This window comes from Macaca thibetana, chromosome 11 (genome assembly GCF_024542745.1).
Source record: "Macaca thibetana thibetana isolate TM-01 chromosome 11, ASM2454274v1, whole genome shotgun sequence".
Classification (NCBI taxonomy): domain Eukaryota; kingdom Metazoa; phylum Chordata; class Mammalia; order Primates; family Cercopithecidae; genus Macaca; species Macaca thibetana.
The window spans coordinates 114,405,350-114,424,472 of record NC_065588.1 but is presented as its reverse complement, the minus strand read 5'-3'; the positions used below and the strand labels follow the sequence as shown (position 1 = coordinate 114,424,472).

General features: G+C 42.1%; 2 protein-coding genes across 7 annotated transcripts in view; one reads left to right on the top strand and one right to left on the bottom strand.

Moving 5' to 3' along the window:
- The window catches only part of SUDS3 (SDS3 homolog, SIN3A corepressor complex component), a 1,028,644-nt gene that overhangs the window by 245,559 nt on the left and 763,962 nt on the right, over positions 1-19,123 (bottom strand). The gene's annotated exons all lie outside the window — the stretch shown is intronic.
- Positions 1-19,123, top strand: part of TAOK3 (TAO kinase 3) — a 230,835-nt gene that overhangs the window by 199,655 nt on the left and 12,057 nt on the right. For all 6 annotated transcript variants that reach the window (XM_050747905.1, XM_050747901.1, XM_050747900.1 and 3 more), the window contains 3 exons: positions 1,731-1,859; positions 6,532-6,735; positions 17,636-17,875. In XM_050747905.1, the coding sequence (XP_050603862.1) occupies positions 1,731-1,859; positions 6,532-6,735; positions 17,636-17,875 (573 nt within the window). The remainder of the gene's footprint in view (positions 1-1,730; positions 1,860-6,531; positions 6,736-17,635; positions 17,876-19,123) is intronic.

The following is a 19,123-nucleotide window of genomic DNA, read 5'->3' as shown; positions in this document are numbered from 1 at the left end:
AGTCAGATTCTTTCTTGAGATTTGACTTGGTAAATATGTTATGAGAATTGTTCATAATGGAAGAATTGTCCATAATGGAAGTTGCAGGTGAAAAAGATACATAAAAAGAGCCATGAGCCATGAAGCATAATTCCCTCTCTATCTCCCAAGTCGCTTGTCTTACATATATCCTTCACCCAATGGTTACCAGAAACAGATTTGGTCACTTTCAGGAGCCAGTATTTATTGGGTTACCTTTTATATAGTATGTGTTTTACTCATTTAGGACCCCCAAAAATGTCATGACATGTGACTGTTGTGGATTGCAGCAGGTGCCTAAGAGAACAAAATGGCTCACGCCTATGATCCCAGTACTTTGGGAGGCTGAGGCAGGTGGATCACTTGAATTCAAGAATTGGAGACCAGCCTGGCCAACATGTTGAAACCCCATCTCTACTAAAAATACAAAAATTCGCTGGATGTGGTGGCGTGTGCGTCTAATCCCAGTTACTGGGGAGGCTGAGGCATGAGAATCACTTGAATGCGGGAAGTGGAGGTTGCAGTGAGCTGAAATCATGCCACCGCACTCCAGCCTGTGTGGCAAAGGGAATATCTCAAAAAAAAAAAAAAAGAAAGAAAGAAAACAAGATGCCATTAGCTTTCCAATTACACTTGAGATGATACCACTGGAAAACCAGATAGTTGGAAAAATTAATCAGTTAGAGTTTGATTCTTGGAATATAACTGGCCAGGCATGGTTGTTTATACATTTTTACAACTTAACCTTTGGGCTATCAACAATATGATTTTAAAACCTTTATTATAATCCTTAGTTCTGACCAGGCATGGTGGCTCATGCCTGTAGTCTCAGCACTTTGGGAAGCTGAGGAGGGGATAGCTTGAGGCCAAGCATTTGAGATGACCCTAGGCATCATAGTGGGACCCAGTCTGTATGATCATTTTTTAAAAATACTTAGCCAGGACTGGTGTTGCATGCCTGTGGTCCCAGCAACTCAGGAGGCTGAGGCAGGAGGATCACTGGATCCTGGGATTTTTAGGCTATAGTGAGCTAAGCTCGTGCCACTGCACTCCAGCCTGAGCGAAAGAGTGAGAGCTCATCTCAAAAAAAAAAAATTCTTAGGTCTCCTTTCATCCCATGAATGTTTTTGTGTTCAATAAAGTATGTTTATGGTTTACCTTCATATTTTTCCCATAATTCAGAATGTATTTTTCTTTTTCTTTCTTTTTTTTTTTTTTTTTTTTTTTTTGAGACGGAGATCTGCTCTTGTTGCCCAGGCTGGAGTGCAGTGGTGTGATCTCAGCTCACCGCAACCTCCGCCTCCCAGGATCAAGCAAATCTCCTGCCTCAGCCTCCCAAGTAGCTGGGATTTCAGGCATGCACAACCATGCCAGGCTAATTTTGTATTTTTAGTAGAGACCAGGTTTCACCATGTTGGTCAGGCTGGTCTTGAACTCCTGACCTCAGGTGATCTGTCTGCCTCAACCTCCCAAAGTGCTGGGATTACAGGCATGAGCCACCGTGCCCGCCCCAGAATGTATTTTTCAATGGTGAAAATTTCTGTTTTGTTTTTTGTTTAAGATACAAAAAATTCAGAAAACAATTATTTTTTATTATTTGTTCAAAAATGTCACATTATTAGCACTTATAGACTTTCTTACTGCATTGGAGTATATAACCCACTGAATTCTGTGTAAAGAACAGATTCATCCTACATTTGTTATTTTATCAGGCAAAGGTAGCTGCAGCAGATGAGAAGAAGTTCCAGCAACAGATCTTGGCCCAGCAGAAGAAAGATTTGACAACTTTCTTAGAAAGTCAGAAGAAGCAGTATAAGATTTGTAAGGAAAAAATAAAAGAGGTAAGGATACTTGTTTGTTCTCACCAAGTTGCCATTAGAATGGTTGGAACGTAACATTCACTCATATTGCATTGTGATCAATATTCTAGTCCAGCGAGTCTCAAACTTTACATTAGAAAAACCTAAAATGCTGGCTGGGCACAGTGACTCACGCCTGTAATCCCAGCACTTTGGGAGGCCGAGGCGGGCAGATTACCTGAGATCAGGAGTTGGAGACCAGCCTGGCCAACATGGTGAAACCTCGTCTCTACTAAAAATACAAAAATTAACTAGGCATGGTAGCGCACACTTGTAATCCCAGCAACTCAGGAGGCTGAGGCAGGAGAATCATCTGAACCCAAGAGGCAGAGGTTGCAGTGAGCTGAGACCACGCCACTGTACTCTAGCCTGGGCGACAAGAGCCAAACTCTGTCTGAAAAAAACAAAAAAATTGGCCGGGCGCGGTGGCTCAAGCCTGTAATCCCAGCACTTTGGGAGGCCCAGACAGGCGGATCACGAGGTCAGGAGATCGAGACCATTCGGGCTAACACGGTGAAACCCCGTCTCTACTAAAAAAAAACTAGTCTGGCGAGGTGGCGGGCGCCTATAGTCCCAGCTACTCGGGAGGCTGAGGCAGGAGAATGGCGTAAACCCGGGAGGCGGAGCTTGCAGTGAGTTGAGATCCAGCCACTGTACTCCAGCCTGGGCGACAGAGCGAGACTCCGTCTCAAAAAACAAACAAACAAACAAAAAAAAAAAAACAAAGAAACAAAAAAAGTACCTAAAATGCTATTAAAACAGATTGCTGGGCTGGGCGCGGTGGCTCAAGCCTGTAATCCCAGCACTTTGGGAGGCCGAGACGGGCGGATCACAAGTTCAGGAGATCGAGACCATCCTGGCTAACACGGTGAAACCCCGTCTCTACTAAAATACAAAAAAAATTAGCCGGGCGAGGTGGCGGGCGCCTGTACTCCCAGCTACTCGGGAGGCTGAGGCAGGAGAATGGCGTGAACCCGGGAGGCGGGGCTTGCAGTGAGCTGAGATCCGGCCACTGCACTCCAGCCTGGGCAACAGAGCCAGACTCCGTCTCAAAAAAAAAAAAAAAAAAAAAAAAAAAACAGATTGCTAACCCACCCCCAGATTTTCAGATTTTAAAAATCTATCCTTAGATTTTCTGGGGTAGAGTTTGAAAATGTGTGTTTCTAACAAGTTCCCAGATGACGCTGCTGCTGCTGCTGCTGCTGCTGCTTCAGGGACCACATTTCAAGAACCACTGATAGAACTCTAAACCATTCTTGTCTTCTTCCTGTGTATTTTCCACACATCAGTCAAAGTGATCTTTTCAAACCATAAACCTGGTCATTCTACTGCATAGTTTTGAAATCCATTGTCTTCTCTCTGCTTTTAGGACAAGTCAAAATCCTAGAAGTCCCTACACAGTCTCTTCCTAGCCTACTTGTTCAGTGGCATCTCACACTAATGCTGCCCCCACCCTCAACCCACTCTTCGCTGCACCAGCTACCACGGTCACCTTTCAGTTCCTCAAATTTATCATATCAAGCTCCACCCTTCCCCAAGGTCTTTCCACATACTGTTTCTTCCGCCAAGATGTTCTCCCTACCCCCAAGCCCTCCTGACCACAATTCTGCTCGGTTAATTCCTACTTCTTCTCCTCGTACGACATGGGATTGGTTATTAGAATCTTAACTTAAATATCGCTTCCCTAGGGAAGCCTTTTCTAACTGCCTCAACCCAGACAGATGTCTCTGGTTTCCTAACACTAGAGCTTTTAATGATACATTTGTTTAATGATTATTTTAGCTACTTACTCTACTAACTGGTAAGCATCATAAGAGCACATACAATGTTTTTGTTTGCTCACAACTGTCTCCCTGTGTCCTGTACATGTCAATATTTGATAGATGAATGATTGATTCTGGAATATTTGGTTGAAGATCACTAGTGGACTTAAGAAGTTCTTGAAGAACTGCACTTTGATCTGAAAGCTCAAATTTCTTCAGTTCTCCTTTTACCAGTACGTACAGGTGAATTGTCTGCAGCTCCATGGACTTTTTTCTCATCAACCTTAGTATTTCTAATTTGTAGACTTACTAAGTGTATTAAGGTTTAATAAAATTCAACATGGGGCATTGTTTTAGTATATATAAAATCATGTGTTTGAGCTCATATTCTTTTTTTATCTTTTGAGACGGAGTTTCGCTGTTGTTGCCCAAGCTGGAGTATAATGTCACAATCTCAGCTCACTGCAACCTCCGCCTCCTGGGTTCAAGAGCCTTTCCTGCCTCAGCCTCCCAAGTAGCCGGGATTACAGGAGTGCACCACCATGCCCGGCTAATTTTTTATATTCTTAGTAGAAACGGGGTTTCACCATGTTACCCAGGCTGGTCTTGAACTCCTGACCTCAGGTGATCCACCCACCTCAGCCTCCCAAAGTGCTGAGATTACAGGCGTGAGCCACCCCGCCTGGCCTGAGCTCATATTCTGATTTGTAGGTTAGCAGTAGAGGATTTAGCAAGGTTCTCCTCCAATTCTTTTTTAGTTAGGAAGTGAAACCAAGGGCGTTGGGGTGGGCCTAGGGATTTTTTGCCCTGCCCAGGTAAGCCACTGGTAATTGTTAGACCTAATAGAAATTGTATTTGATTTACACTGGCTGAATGGGTAGAATCTCTGACACCATAAAGTCTAGAAAACCTGGGTGTAGAGAGAATAGCCCGACTCAGAAGGTTCACATTCTTTCCATTTTCTCTGAGTTACTGGCTTGAGCTTAATTTTTATATCATAATAGGATGTTGCTGGATCAGAGATAGCCTAAGAAATTTTGAGGTTTTTCTCCACTCTAAATACCTTCCTTGGCTGGGCACAGTGGCTCATGCCTGTAATCCCAGCACAGGATGATAGATGGTCGAGAACTAATTTATTCTTGCTTTTTTTTTTTTTTTTTTTTTTGAGATGGAGTCTTGCTCTCTCACCCAGGCTGGAGTGCAGTAGCGCGATCTCTGCCTCCTGGGTTCACACCATTCTCCTGCCTCAGCCTTTTGAGTAACTAGGACTACAGGCGCCCGCCACTACGTCCGGCTAATTTTTTTGTATTTTCAGTAGAGACAGCGTTTCACCGTGTTAACCAGGATGGTCTCGATCTCCCGACCTCGTGATTCACCCTCCTCAGCCAGAGTGCTGGGATTACAGGCGTGAGCCACTACGCCTGGCCTATTCTTGATTTTGGAGTAAATTTTTGTGATTATATTTGAATTGGGGTCTGCAGGCTAGTGGTTAATGGCAAACCAAGTAGTGACATCACGGCATGAAGAGATGAATGACCCAGCCTTACTCCAGCTTACTCTGAAAACAACACTTTCTCTTGTCGATTCTAAGATTTCACTTACAGCTTCACTGGAACAGAATAGTTTAAAATTGATTTATAGAGACTTCTTGGCTAAGAGGTAAAATAGTCTATGATATCTGCATCACAAAACATTAAGTAAAATAGGTGTTAGCAATTGAAGGAGATTTTAGCTGAGTGAGTAGCTAACCAAATGAAGAAAGAAGAGTAGACTGTACTTACTTAATAAGTAGTCTTTTTCTTTTCACCATAGTTTAATGTCTTAACTGTCTGATTCACTGCTTTGTTTCCTTTGCTCAGATGTTCTGGAAAAATTGTGAATTTTGTCCTTTTGAAAATATAGATGGTTTATTTACTCTGTAATCCCAAGTGACGAATGCTTTGTCCTAAAATTCAAACTAGTGACATTTGCATAGTCACCTCTTCTCTTTGGAATCTGTCTACTTCTCTCAGTCTTGTCACTACTTCCTTTGTCCAAGCTACTATCATCTCTCTTGCCTGGACCGTTCCAGTAGCTATCTTCGTATGTTCTTGCCTCCTTCATTCTCTTCTCCCCATGGCAGCCAGAGCAATCATTTTGAAATGCATCTCATTATGACACTCTCACATACATGAAATCCATTTCTCCTATACTAAAGATCAGTGTCCTTATACTGGTCTGTAAAGCCTCAATGGTCCCACCTACCTGGTCAGACTCATCTCATGTTACATTACACCAGCCACTCTGACCTTCTTTCAACCCTTGATGGCGCCATGTTTCCTCCCCCACCCCTAGGGCTTTACACATGCTGTTTGCTCTACTGAGAGTATTCTCCCCTCTCCTTTTCCACTGGTTAACTCCTACTAATTTTTCTTAGTTGTTACCAAGATTAAATATTTTCTATTAAATTCTTATAGGACCCAGTACATCCTCTTCAAAGCAGTGATCACAGTAATTTTTAGTTCATTTCTGCGGTTCTTTAATTTTTGATTCTATAATGTAAAGACACATGGTGGCAAATATGATGGCCTTTTACTCACCTTTGTATCATGTATCTTGCACACTGCCTGTCACATGATAGGAGCTTATTAAGTTTGTGTTGAGTGAATGAGTGAACAAATAATTTCTGAGAGTGAGAAGCCAAAGATACAGAAACTCACAAGTGTCCCTCTCACTTAATACTCAATTAATAGGCAAATTAAAAAAAAAATGGGGGAAGGATATACAACACCAAGTTTTTCTGTGCTTACATTTGCATTGGCTTTCCAAATAACTTAATCTTCAGTTGCAGTAAGCTGTTGCAGTCCCTTTCATTTAGTGAGACCAGCTTGGTTTTTGTCTTTTCTTTTTAGGAAATGAATGAGGACCACAGCACACCCAAGAAAGAGAAGCAAGAGCGGATCTCCAAACATAAAGAGAACTTGCAGCACACGCAGGCTGAAGAGGAAGCCCACCTTCTCACTCAACAGAGACTGTACTACGACAAAAATTGTCGTTTCTTCAAGCGGAAAATAATGATCAAGCGGCACGAGGTGGAGCAGCAGAACATTCGGGAGGTATTTATTACGCTCATCACTACTGTCATTGACATAGGAGACAATAAGCTATGTGAGGCTTGTGACCACGTCTGCCTGGTCCATTCCTATATCCCTAGCCTGTATAGCCTTTAGCACAGTGGCTAACACAGAGTAGGTACACAAAAAAAGTCAGGGAATGATAAGAGGAAGCCCACTCACAGAACAAAGAATCAACTCCATCTAAATACATGTAATAGAATTTTACTGAACTCCTGTTATAAGCCATCTCACACAATGAAGAATCAAAAGAAGCAGAATCAAGAATTTTTGTTTTCAGCCTGCTTGTCAAGGACTTATGTTTTTGTGACTCCACATAAAACATTTAAGTGACATTATGATGCTCTATAACTAAGTTTATTCATTCAGTCATCCAGCACTCTCAGAGTGAGTGCTAGACACCAGGGATACCAAGCAGCGTACTCCCTGCCTTCAAATGGCTGTGAGTCTAAGAGCAATAAAAACATGTAACAGACTAATTATAATACAATATGTTAGGTAACATATTAGACATAGAAATAAAGTATCATTGGCGTACAATCATGGGAGGGCTTAGAGGACTCTGCTATTGATGAAAAGATGAGTGTGACCAGAGTTCTGTGTATATGGAGTGGAGGGCAGAACAATATTAGTTGGAAGCAGAATGTAGAGACCCTTGTTTAAGGCAAGGCATTTCACTTTTAGCCTGAAGGCAGTGGCTATCAGAGATTACTAAGCAGGATAATGACATGATGAGACATTTCTTTATTTTGAAGACTTAGTGTATCAGCCGGGCATGGTGGCTCACGCCTGTAATCCCAACACTTTGGGAGGCCAAGGCAGAAGGATCACTTGAGGTCAGGAGTTTGAAACCAACCTGGCCAACATGGTGAAACCCCGTCTCTACTAAAAATACAAAAATTAGCTGGGCGTGATGGTGCACACCTATAATCCCAGCTTAGGAGGCTGAGGCAGGAGAATCACTTGAGCCCAGGAGACAGAAGTTACAGTGAGCCAGGATCGTGCCACTGCACTCCAGCCTGGGTAATAAAGTGAGACTTATCTCAAAAAAAAAAAAAAGAATTAGTGCTTCAGTATGAGAGAGAGGTGGAAGTCATGAAAAGCAAAGTGCAGTGAGGTCAGCCAGGATGCTCTTTCTCCAATTCTAACCTGGAAGAGGCTGTGGGGATAGAGGCAATTAGATCTGAGTGACATTTCTTACTCAGAACTGATAGTTAATCTTGACCAAATAGATATGGGAATTTCAGAAGAGGAAGTCAAAAGTGACTTCCAAGTTTCTACTTTGGGAGGTTGGAGGGATATGCTGGCGTTCACTGAGATGAGGAATACAGAATACTGCGTTCAACAGAAAATCATTGTGACCTGGAGTAAGCAGAGAAAACTTTATAAATGATCTAGCACAGTGGTAACAATATCAAAGTCTGAGAAAAGCCCAGTGCTGGCCTACATGAGGGAAATGAGCACTTCCAGCACAGTTAATACAAAAGTGGATTGATAGAATCTTGTTAGAGAACTGCACTGAAATGAGAAGGAAAAGGGGTGAAGCAGACTAAAATGTATTGAACACATGTAGGCCAGGCTCGGGCTCTTTATGCATGCTGTCTTACTAGAAGAGGGAGAGCTGTGAGCTGCTGAACATTTTTTTTTTTTTTTTTTTTTTTTTTTTTTTTTTTTTTGAGACGGAGTCTCGCTGTGTCTCCCAGGCTGGAGTGCAGTGGCGTGATCTCGGCTCACTGCAAGCTCCGCCTCCCGGGTTCACGCCATTCTCCCGCCTCAGCCTCCCAAGTAGCTGAGACTACAGGCGCCCGCCACCACGCCCGGCTAGTTTTTTGTATTTTGAGTAGAGACGGGGTTTCACCATGTTAGCCAGGATAGTCTCGATCTCCTGACCTCGTGATCCACCCACCTCGGCCTCCCAAAGTGCTGGGATTACAGGCTTGAGCCACCGCGCCCGGCCTGCTGAACATTTTTTTTGGAGACAGAGTCTCGCTGTGTTGCCCAGGCTGGAGTACAGTGGCGCAGTCTCAGCTCACTGCAACCTCAGCCTCCCAGTTTCAAGTGGTCCTCCCACTTCAGGCCCCCAGGTAGCTGGGATTACAGGCACACACCACCAAGCCCGGTTAATTTTTTATATTTTTAGTAGAGATGGGTTTTTACCATGTTGCCCAGGCTGGTCTCAAACTCCTGAGCTCAAGTGACCTGCCTGCCTCAGCCTCCCAAAGTGTGGGGATTACAGGCATGAGCCACCGCAGCCAGCCTGCTGAACATTTTTGAGACGGGCAGTGATATGGCTAAAATTGTACTTTAAAGAGATTAGCCCAGGTTGACAGTAATACACAGAGTGATTTGAACATGAATTCTCAGTGGGGGTGATAACACCCCCAGTGGGTGAAAGTTAGTTCTTGTTGGGGTGGGGTGACTTAGATATTATTACAGTTTCAAGGGACCACAGTGCATAAACAGATACACAGTCTACCTGTGGTATTAATATTTCAGTGATGGGGATGATTAAGGGAGAAAAAGCCTAAAAAGTCTCCTTACAGGGGCAATAATGAAAAAAAAAAAAACCTGCTTGAGAAGCACAAGATTAGAGAGAAAAGACTAGAAGCAGGAAATAGGGTATGGACAAGGCTGGTGGTAGTAGCTGTCAGAGCAGTAGATTCGAAATGCAACTTGAAGTTTAAAGTAAACGGGACTTGACATATACTAAGATATGAGAAAAAAGATGAAGACAGAATCAAAATTATTTCTAGAGCTTAACACTAGGGAAAATGAAGATGTGGTAGAAACAGAGAAGAGATTAGAGAGAGGTTTTGGTAAGAAGCTGATTCAGGCCGGGCATGCTGGCTCATACCTATAATCCCAGCACTTTGGAAGACTGAGGCAGGCGGATCACTTGAGGTCAGGAGTTCGAGACCAGCCTGGCCAACGTGGTGAAACCCCATCTCTACTAAAAATACAAAAATTAGCCAGGCATGGTGGTGGGCGCCTGTAATCCCAGCTACTCGGGAGGCTGACGTGGGAGGATGGCTTGAACCCGGGAGGCAGAGTTTGCAGTAAGCTGAGATCATGTCATTCCATTCCAGCCTGGGCGACAGAATGGGAATGTCTTTTAAAAAAAAAAAGGGGGGGGGTGAGGGGTGGGCATGGCAGCTCACGCCTATAATCCCAGCACTTTGGGAGGCCAAGGTAGGTGGATCATCTGAGGTCAGTAGTTTGATACCAGCCTGGCCAACATGGTGAAACCCCGTCTCTACTAAAAATACAAAAATTAGCCGATGTGGTGGTGGGTGCCTGTAATCCCAGCTACTTGGGAGGCTGAGGAGGGAGAATTGCTTGAACCTGGGAGGCAGAGGTTGCAGTGAGCCAAGATTGCACCAGTGCACTCCAACTGGGCAACAAGAGTGAAATTCAATCTCAAAAAATATATAAATAAATTAAAAAATAAAGAAGCTGATTCAGTACTGCACATTTTGCGTTTATCAGAAGTCAAAAAATCAAAATGAAAAAGGCTAATGGCCAGTTGGAAATAAGTCATTTGGGAGTCTTTTCATGTAGCATTTATTGTTATTCTAATAATAGATATTTGGAGGAAGTCTGAGGCTAAGGGGACAATTCGTGTCAATAAAAGTTACAGAAGATAATTACTCCCCAAAAATGATAGAAACTATATTGGTGACTTCATTAGTATAAGGTTCTAGCCAGTTGAGCAAAGAATAACTCTGTAAGAGTATTTTTCGTAAAAGTCTAGGTTTTCCTTTGTTTAGTCTTATTCCAGAGCCCACCTTCATGAAAATGTTCAAAGCTTTTTTATTTACAAAAGTAACTCAAGAACACTGAAAATAAACAAAAACAGAAAAACATAAAGCTAAGTAGTGAAAGTTCTTTTTTTTTTGAGACGGAGTCTCACTGTGTCGCCCAGGCTGGAGTGCAGTGGCCGGATCTCAGCTCACTGCAAGCTCTGCCTTCTGGGTTTATGCCATTCTCCTGCCTCAGTCTCCCAAGTAGCTGGGACTACAGGTGCCCGCCACCTCGCCCGGCTAGTTTTTTGTATTTTTTAGTAGAGGTGGGGTTTCATCATGTTAGCCAGGATGGTCTTGATCTCCTGACCTCGTGATCCGCCCGTCTCGGCCTCCCAAAGTGCTGTGATTACAGGCTTGAGCCACGGTGCTCGGCCTGAAAGTTCTTTTTAACAGCTTTATTGAGATATCAACATATAAAAATTGTATGTATTTAAGGTATACAATTTGATGTTTTGATATATGTCTATACTGTGAAATAATCACATGAAAGCTAACTAACATATCTGTTACCTCCACGTAGTTACATTTGTGTGCATGTGTGCATGGGGATGGGTAGGGAGATTTAATTTAGGAATTGTCCTCTTAGCAAATTACAAGCATGCAATACAACATTGTTAACTGTCGTCACCATGCAGTGAGTGCATTAGAGCTCCAGTAATTATTCATCTTGCATAACTGAAACTTTCTACCATTTGACCAGCATCAGCCCATTTTCACCTTTTCGATAATCCCATTCCACCCAATCTCTACCCTCAGTCTCCATTAATTTGGCATATATATTTCTAGATTTTTAAATATACATATGTACTGCTATATTATATATGACTTTATAAAAAATGAGATTACTTTTGTATCAGTAGGGTTATTTGATTTGCAAGCAATAGAGATAAACTCTGGCTGACATGAGCCTGGAAAGGAATTTATTGGAAGGAAATGAGGTAGGTACAGAGCTGAAAAACCCAGCTGGAAAACATGAAGAGCCACGCTGGTGAAGCAACTTCCATGACAGAGAGAGCAAGAGCTCATGTGCTGTTTTCCAGGCACTGCCATTTGGATGTACCTCCTCCGACCACTTTTTGTCTTTGTATCATTTCTGTTCAAGATTAAAATTCCTAGGAGAGATAGAACTTGATTGGGTCATATGCCTATACTTATTCAACACTCTCTCTGATTCCAGATAAGGGGGAGTCATTTTGCAAAGAAAGGAAAAAAAAAAAAGAGCCTATAAAGAGAAGCAGGAAAAATGGATGCTGAGTTTACAAAAAGTAACAGATGTCCACTCTACTGTTTTGTAACTCTTGTTTCCATTTACCTTCTAGCACATACAGCTCTGCTTCATTCTTTTTCATCTAATAGTGTTTTGTTGTATGGCCTCAATACCATTTATTTAATGAGACGCTTCTCAGTGGACATTTTGTTTAAGTTTTACAGTATTATTAATAATATAAGAACATTTTTGTACATAGATATTTTTACATGTAAACAAGTATTTTGGGGGATATATTTTCAGAAGTGGAATTCCTGGGTCAAAGAATGCATACATCGAGCCTGGCGCCGTGGCTCACGCCTGTGATCCCAGCACTTTGGGAGTCTGAGGCAAGCAGATGACAAGGTCAGGAGATCGAAACCATCCTGGCCAACATGGAGAAATCCCATCTCTACTAAAATACAAAAAATTAGTCAGGTGTGGTGGCACATGCCTATAATCCCAGCCACTCGGGAGACTGAGGCAGGGTAATTGCTTGAACCCAGGAGGTGGGGGTTGCAGTGAGCTGAGATCATGCCACTGCACTCCAGCCTGGTGACAGAGCAAGACCCTGTCTCAAAAAAAAGAATGCGTACATCTACATTTTTAAAATAAATATCGCCAAATTGCCCCCTAAAGGAGTTTATACTCCCACCAACAAAGCATAAGAATACCTGGTTTCCTATGTCTTTGCCTGAAGGATTGAGCATTAGCAATCCTTTTAATTAGTGAAAACACTTAAGAGGATCACTGAAACTGGGTTGAGCCTCTTTCTCTATCACCAACACATACAGACACTCAGCATTTTCTGACCAGTGTTGAAACTAAGAACTGAAACTAAGACGGCATTAAATAGCATCTCTATTTAAAAGTTAGAATTCTCGTTTTTACTCAACCTCAGTGAGCCTGAGCATAAAAATTTGGCATGAGTGAAATCAGCTGCTTTTAAAGAAGTCAATGCTACTTCCATTGGAAGTTAGAACGCTTGAAACACACTGGACATTGACTCAGGGAAAGGAAGCTGCATGTCTCTTCCTTCCTGCACTCCCTCCAGGGCCTATACGTATGTGTGTGTATATGTGTGTATATATATACACACACATACATACATATATACATACATTGAGTACATGGGTGGGCAGAATGACCTGTACCATTAAAATTGGTTTTTAAATTTTTGCTCAGCTTATTTTGTTAAATTCGTATAAGCTGAAGGTGCACATGATGTGGCTCTAGTATGTATATTGTGTCATTTGTACAAATAAATTAACCATTATATCATGTCTAGCTAGAGTAGAATTCTTCAAAATATTATATCACAGACTGAAAAAGTATAAAACAGGAAAGTATGCATTTATTAGACATTTCTTCTTTTTTTTTTTTTGAGACGGAGTTTGGCTCTTGTTGCCCAGGCTGGAGTGCAATGGCGCAATCTCAGCTAACTGCAACCTCCGCCTCCCGAGTTCAAGCAATTCTCCTGCCTCAGCCTCCCAAGTAGCTGGGATAACATGCATGTGCCACCACACTTGGCTAATTTTGTATCTTTAGTAGAGACAGGATTTCACCATGTTGGCCAGGCTGATCTCGAACTTCTGACCTCAGCTGATCCACCCGCCTCGGCCTCCCTAAGTGCTGGGATTATAGGCATGAGCCACCGTGCCTGGCCTCATTTATTGGAACATTTCTAATGGAAAATACTGAGAAGCTAAATACCTGAGTTTTAGCCTTAGTTCTCTTTATAGAAGTTGTATCACTTTTATGTTAGTCCTTCAATTCCCAAATGCCTACTAACACATATAAATGGGGGAAATCCTTACAGTCTTACCACCTCGTAGGGTGGCAATTTGGATTGAATGAGATGTATGGAATAACTTTTAAAAATGGAAAGCACATTATACATTATTATGTAGGCACAGCACTGGCCTCATAATAAGGTGAATAATTTTTCCCCCATGTCTCAAATATTAAAGGTAGCTTACCATCTTACACCTCAGCAACTCAGATGTACAAATTAAAGGTAAAGGGAACAACTTGTAACAGAAAAGCCATTTCAGTATCATGTTTTTCTTACTCTTCTAATAGTTTATAAAAACTCGATTTAAGATATTATATGCCACATATTCACTTCTGAATAGAGAAAAATAATGACATATTTATGTATTCCGAAACACTTTCCTATGGTCTTTCATTTTATCTTTACAATTACAATAGTTCACAGTGTGTACTGCTATCCTTATTTTACACCTGAAATGTAGATTAAGAGACTTGCCCCAAGCCATACATGAGACTTATGGAGGAGCTGAAACTGACTCATGCCCTTAGCACTTTTCCATTGATTCTCAAACTTTCATATATATCAGAATTAGCTGCATAGCTTGTTATACAGACCAGTCGCTTATAACACAGGTAATTCGGATGTAGGTATTCTGTGGACAATATCGTGAAGCATTTCATTAAGCATGAAGAGAAGCACTTGATTTCTTCTGAAGGTGTTTGCTTGCTTTGTGTCAAGAACCCATGAGTTTCAGGGCTCTTAGTAACTCAGACTCAGTTTGCATTTCCCAATTTAGGAAAGTGTGAGATGAATAAATGCCCGGTATTGGGACTCCTGGACCCCAATTAAAACCCTCATTTGAAGGGATTTCCTTGGCCTGGGAGAGCTTTCATCAGTGGGAAGGGCTCTCTGTCCTTTGGTGCCACCTAGGGGTCAGTTACTGATTTGTAAAAAAGAAATTTGATGGTCTAGGTAAAGAGGAAAAATAAAACAAAGGAAAAGACAGGAGGAGATGAGAGAGATAACTCTAGGGGCTTATTTTTTATTCCTTAAAACAAATTTAAATTGCGTTTATACTTTGGGTTTTTTCTCCTTATAAGGTCCCTAAGGGGGTGCACATGTTCACTGTTGTATCCCTAGTTCCTACAACAGTGTCCAGCACATAGTAGGTGCTCAGTAACTACTTGTTGAATGAATAAGTGAATGATTAGTGAATATGCTCTAGTACTAGATGCTGTGCTATTAAAAGGATTTCTCTTCAAATCAATAGGGAGCCCAGGTGTACAAGATATTTCCAACCACACCAGTATAAAAATGTTATCAATATATCTATTAAAATAAATAATTTGCATTTTCTCCCATAGTGGATGCCATCAGAGAAGAGAGCACTCTATTGTTCTAATTTAAAGTACAGCTGAAGCTGGGGCATGGTGGCTTACGCTTGTAGTCCTAGCATTTTGAGAGGCTGAGACGGATGGATCACCTGTGGTCAGGAGTTTGAGACCAGCCTGGCCAACATGGTGAAACCCCGCCTATACTAAAAATACAAAAATTAGCCAGGCGTGGTGATGGGTGCCTGTAATCCCAGCTATTCGGGAGGCTGAGGCAGGACAATTGCTTGAACCCTGGAGGCGGAGGTTGCAGTGATCGCACCATTGAACTCCAGCCTGGGCAACAAAGTAGAAACTCCGTCTCAAAAATTGAATAAATAAAAATAAAGTACAGCTCAAAAGCGTTCGCCTTTCCCTGACCACCTTTTTTTTTTTTTTTTTTTTTTTTTGAGATGGAGTCTCGCTCTGCCGCCCAGGCTGGAGTGCAGTGGCCGGATCTCAGCTCACTGCAAGCTCCGCCTCCCGGGTTCACGCCATTCTCCTGCCTCAGCCTCCCGAGTAGTTGGGACTACAGGCTCCCGCCACCGCGCCTGGCTAGTTTTTTGTATTTTTTAGTAGAGACGGGGTTTCACCGTGTTAGCCAGGATGGTCTCGATCTCCTGACCTCGTGATCCGCCCGTCTCGGCCTCCCAAAGTGCTGGGATTACAGGCTTGAGCCACCGCGCCCGGCCTCCCTGACCTTCTTAATAGTAATACCACTAGGTCGGGCACAGTGGCTCACGCCTGTAATCCTAACACTTTGGGAGGCCAAGGCGGGCAGATCACCTGAGGTCGAGAGTTCAAGACCAGCCTGACCAGCATGGAGAAACTCTGCCTCTACTAAAAATACAAAAGTTAGCCAGGCGTGGTGGCATGTGCCTGTAGTCCCAGCTACTCTGGAGGCTGAGGCAGGAGAACTGCTTGAACCTGGGAGGCGGAGGTTGTGGTGAGCCGAAGTCACACCATTGCACTCCAGCCTAGGGGACAAGAGCGAAATTCTGTCTCCAAAAAAAAAAAAAAGTAATACACCCTTTTCAGAAATCTTACAGCATAAAATCTTTACCCCTTTTATAGCATTCATCACTTATCCAACCTCGCTCTCTTTTTTTTTTTTTAATTTGCACATAAAACTTATTTCCTGGCTGAGCATGGTGGGGTGGCTCATGCCTATAATCCCAGCATTTTGGGAGGTTGAGATGGGAGGATCTCTTGAGTCCAGGAGTTCGAGACCAACCTAGGCAACATAGTGAGACCCCATCTCTACCCGCCCCCCCCCAAAAAAAAAAAGTATGTCTCTGTATTAATTAAGATTTTTTTGTTTGCATGTTAACTGAAATTTATTTGAGCTAGCTTAAGCCAAAACCAGGGAAATTACTATAGAAATATGGGAATGTCTTATAAAATCAAATAGCAGTAATACAGCTGGACCTACTGGAGGGCTCAGAAGCAGTAAGCAACTTAGGCATCAGTATATTCCCTGCACTTCTCTCTTTTTCATTTCTTCTTGGTCTGAAGCCCAGCTTTCTCTAATCCTCAGCCCTCATAGCAGCAGATGACTACCACATATGCAGTTTTTATATGCCTCAATTCCAGCCACACATAGAGATTAACTGGTTCTGAATATCAATTCCAAATTCCAAGTAGAGAAAATAAATTGACCCAGGTTGGGCCTCGTATCTAAATCTGATTCAGTGAGCTTTGAGCAGAGCATATACTTCAATAAATGTCTAGTGTACTTCCCTATTGGAGTGTCAGTGAGTTGAGGACAGAAGTCATGGTTTAATAAATATTTTTATGTACTGAAAGCACATTGTTCAGATCTTTATATATAGTGCTATTTAAGAAATATTCTTCAATTGAGGAATGAAAAGATTTCACCCAACTTTCCCTTTTTTTCTAGTTTGCTTTCCTTTCCTCCTTCAACAACAAAGAAAGAAAGAAAAGGAAGAAAGAAAGATATGAGTAGAACAGAAAAGAACAGAGTGATTAGATCTATAAATGATTAAACAGATTGTAATGTGGAAGATGAAAGAGGATAGATGTCATCTGTTTTTTTTTTTCCCAACATGCCTTGGACTCTGAGATTTTAAAAAATAGATAATTGGCCTACTTCTGATTCGTGCAAAAACAGGGTATTTCCCAGAAAGCTAAGAACATTGCAGATAATATTATCAGTTTAATTCTCATATTGGAACCACCTGGAGAACTCTTACCAATACTGACATCAGGCTTCCACCCCAGACAGTTATGAGAATTTCACCCTGTGAGATTCAAGCATCTTATGTTTGAAAAGTTTCCTCACATGATTTCTATGGGCAGTCAGGGTGTAGAACAACTAGCTTCACTGAAGAAACATTTATGTAGACCTATGCATAGCACATCACCTAACTAAGGTTCACAGCAGCTCTGTGAGGTAAAAGGGAGTCAGGCAGAATTAATCCCATTTTACAGATAGTGCAGTAGTGATTGCTGTGAAGTTGCCCATTTTGTAAGTGGTGGACCTAGGAACAGAATCTAAACCTGAAGAGATTTTTAATTTAATCTCATTAAGTCTTGCTGCCAAACACTAATGGGTTTAATTAAGAGATGGTTAGCAGTGCCATTCCTTGCCATCTCTCACGTAGTTGTGCATTCCTTCCAGTTCCTCTCCATTCACCTCTCTCTGTTTATCTTTTGTTCCTGGACGCAGGAACTAAATAAAAAGAGGACCCAGAAGGAGATGGAGCATGCCATGCTAATCCGGCACGACGAGTCCACCCGAGAGCTAGAGTACAGGCAGCTGCACACGTTACAGAAGCTACGCATGGATCTGATCCGTTTACAGCACCAGACTGAACTAGAAAACCAGCTGGAGTACAATAAGAGGCGAGAAAGGGAACTGCACAGAAAGCATGTCATGGAACTTCGGCAACAGCCAAAAAACTTAAAGGTAAGAGGAGATAGCATTTCCCTATTTGTGCTCCTGGACAGTGTTGGACCAGATCAGTGGTTTCTCTCCCTGAAGTGTCAGAGTCACCCAAGCAACTTTTCAGAATCACAAATTTCTGCACCCCACACCTATTGCATCAGAATCTCCAACTGTAAAGCACAGAGTCTGTATTTAAGCTCCTGAAAAGGAGATGCTGGGCAAGCTGGTTTGGAAACTATTATTATACTACATTATATATCAATTTGTCCTCATATCCATTATGGAATTTCTCTGAGCACTTCATGACCTGCCCTCTTCAAAACTGGACTAATAGCAGTTTATGGTTCTAATCCCAGGAAATAAGGAAGTTATATTGGTGTTAGATACTTTGAGCACCGCTGTATTGAGAAAGACTCTAAAGCCCCATCCAAGCTTAGGAGGAAAGAGTGTCATTTATTAGTGATGCCTGTCATGGTCATCAGGAATGAATCTACAAGTGCCTGACATTTACCACTTCTGCACTAGAGATGCAGAGATGTGAAGGAACTCCTGTGGCCTTCACTGCCTCCAGCTAATTTTAGCTGACTGCTAATTAACAAGTTCTGTGTACTAAGCCATTGCTATATATCCAGGAGGACATTGTCAGTGTTGGCACAGATGTGAGGCCAACCTCGATCACCCTGGCTGTGCATCTCTTCAGTCAAATCCTAAACTAAGCAGTGATTTCTGTCACCATTAGTCCTCAGAGTGTTTGTGAAGTGCACACATGACTATGGGGCAACCTGATGGAGTGCCTTCTGGGCTTAAAATGATATACTCTACCTTCTCTTTGCCCAAATGCATATTTGATATTGCTACATGCAAGCACAACCTCTTAATGGGGAAAAAATTCTAAATCACTTTTCTCTTTCAGTTTACACTGAAATCCAGTGGAAATGGGTAGATATGAGGTACTATCCATGTGCTCTCCTTTATGGAGTTGATAAGAAATTGCTATAAACCAGAGCAGTGAGAGCTGGCTTATATAATGCTATCCCCTCTCTCACTTGGAAGCAAGGTGAAACACAAAAAGGAAAAAAAAAAAGGAAAAAAATAATGAACAGTGGAAGACACTGAAGTGTCTATCTGACTAGGAAAGCATGAAAAGAGTTGCCACTCTTTCAGCAAGCTAAGCTACATAATATCCCTCAATCTGCTAGAGTTGTCATCCCCTTGTAACAGTCCATATTTTCTTTGGAGCCATTTGTAAATTCAAAATTACTTACAGTC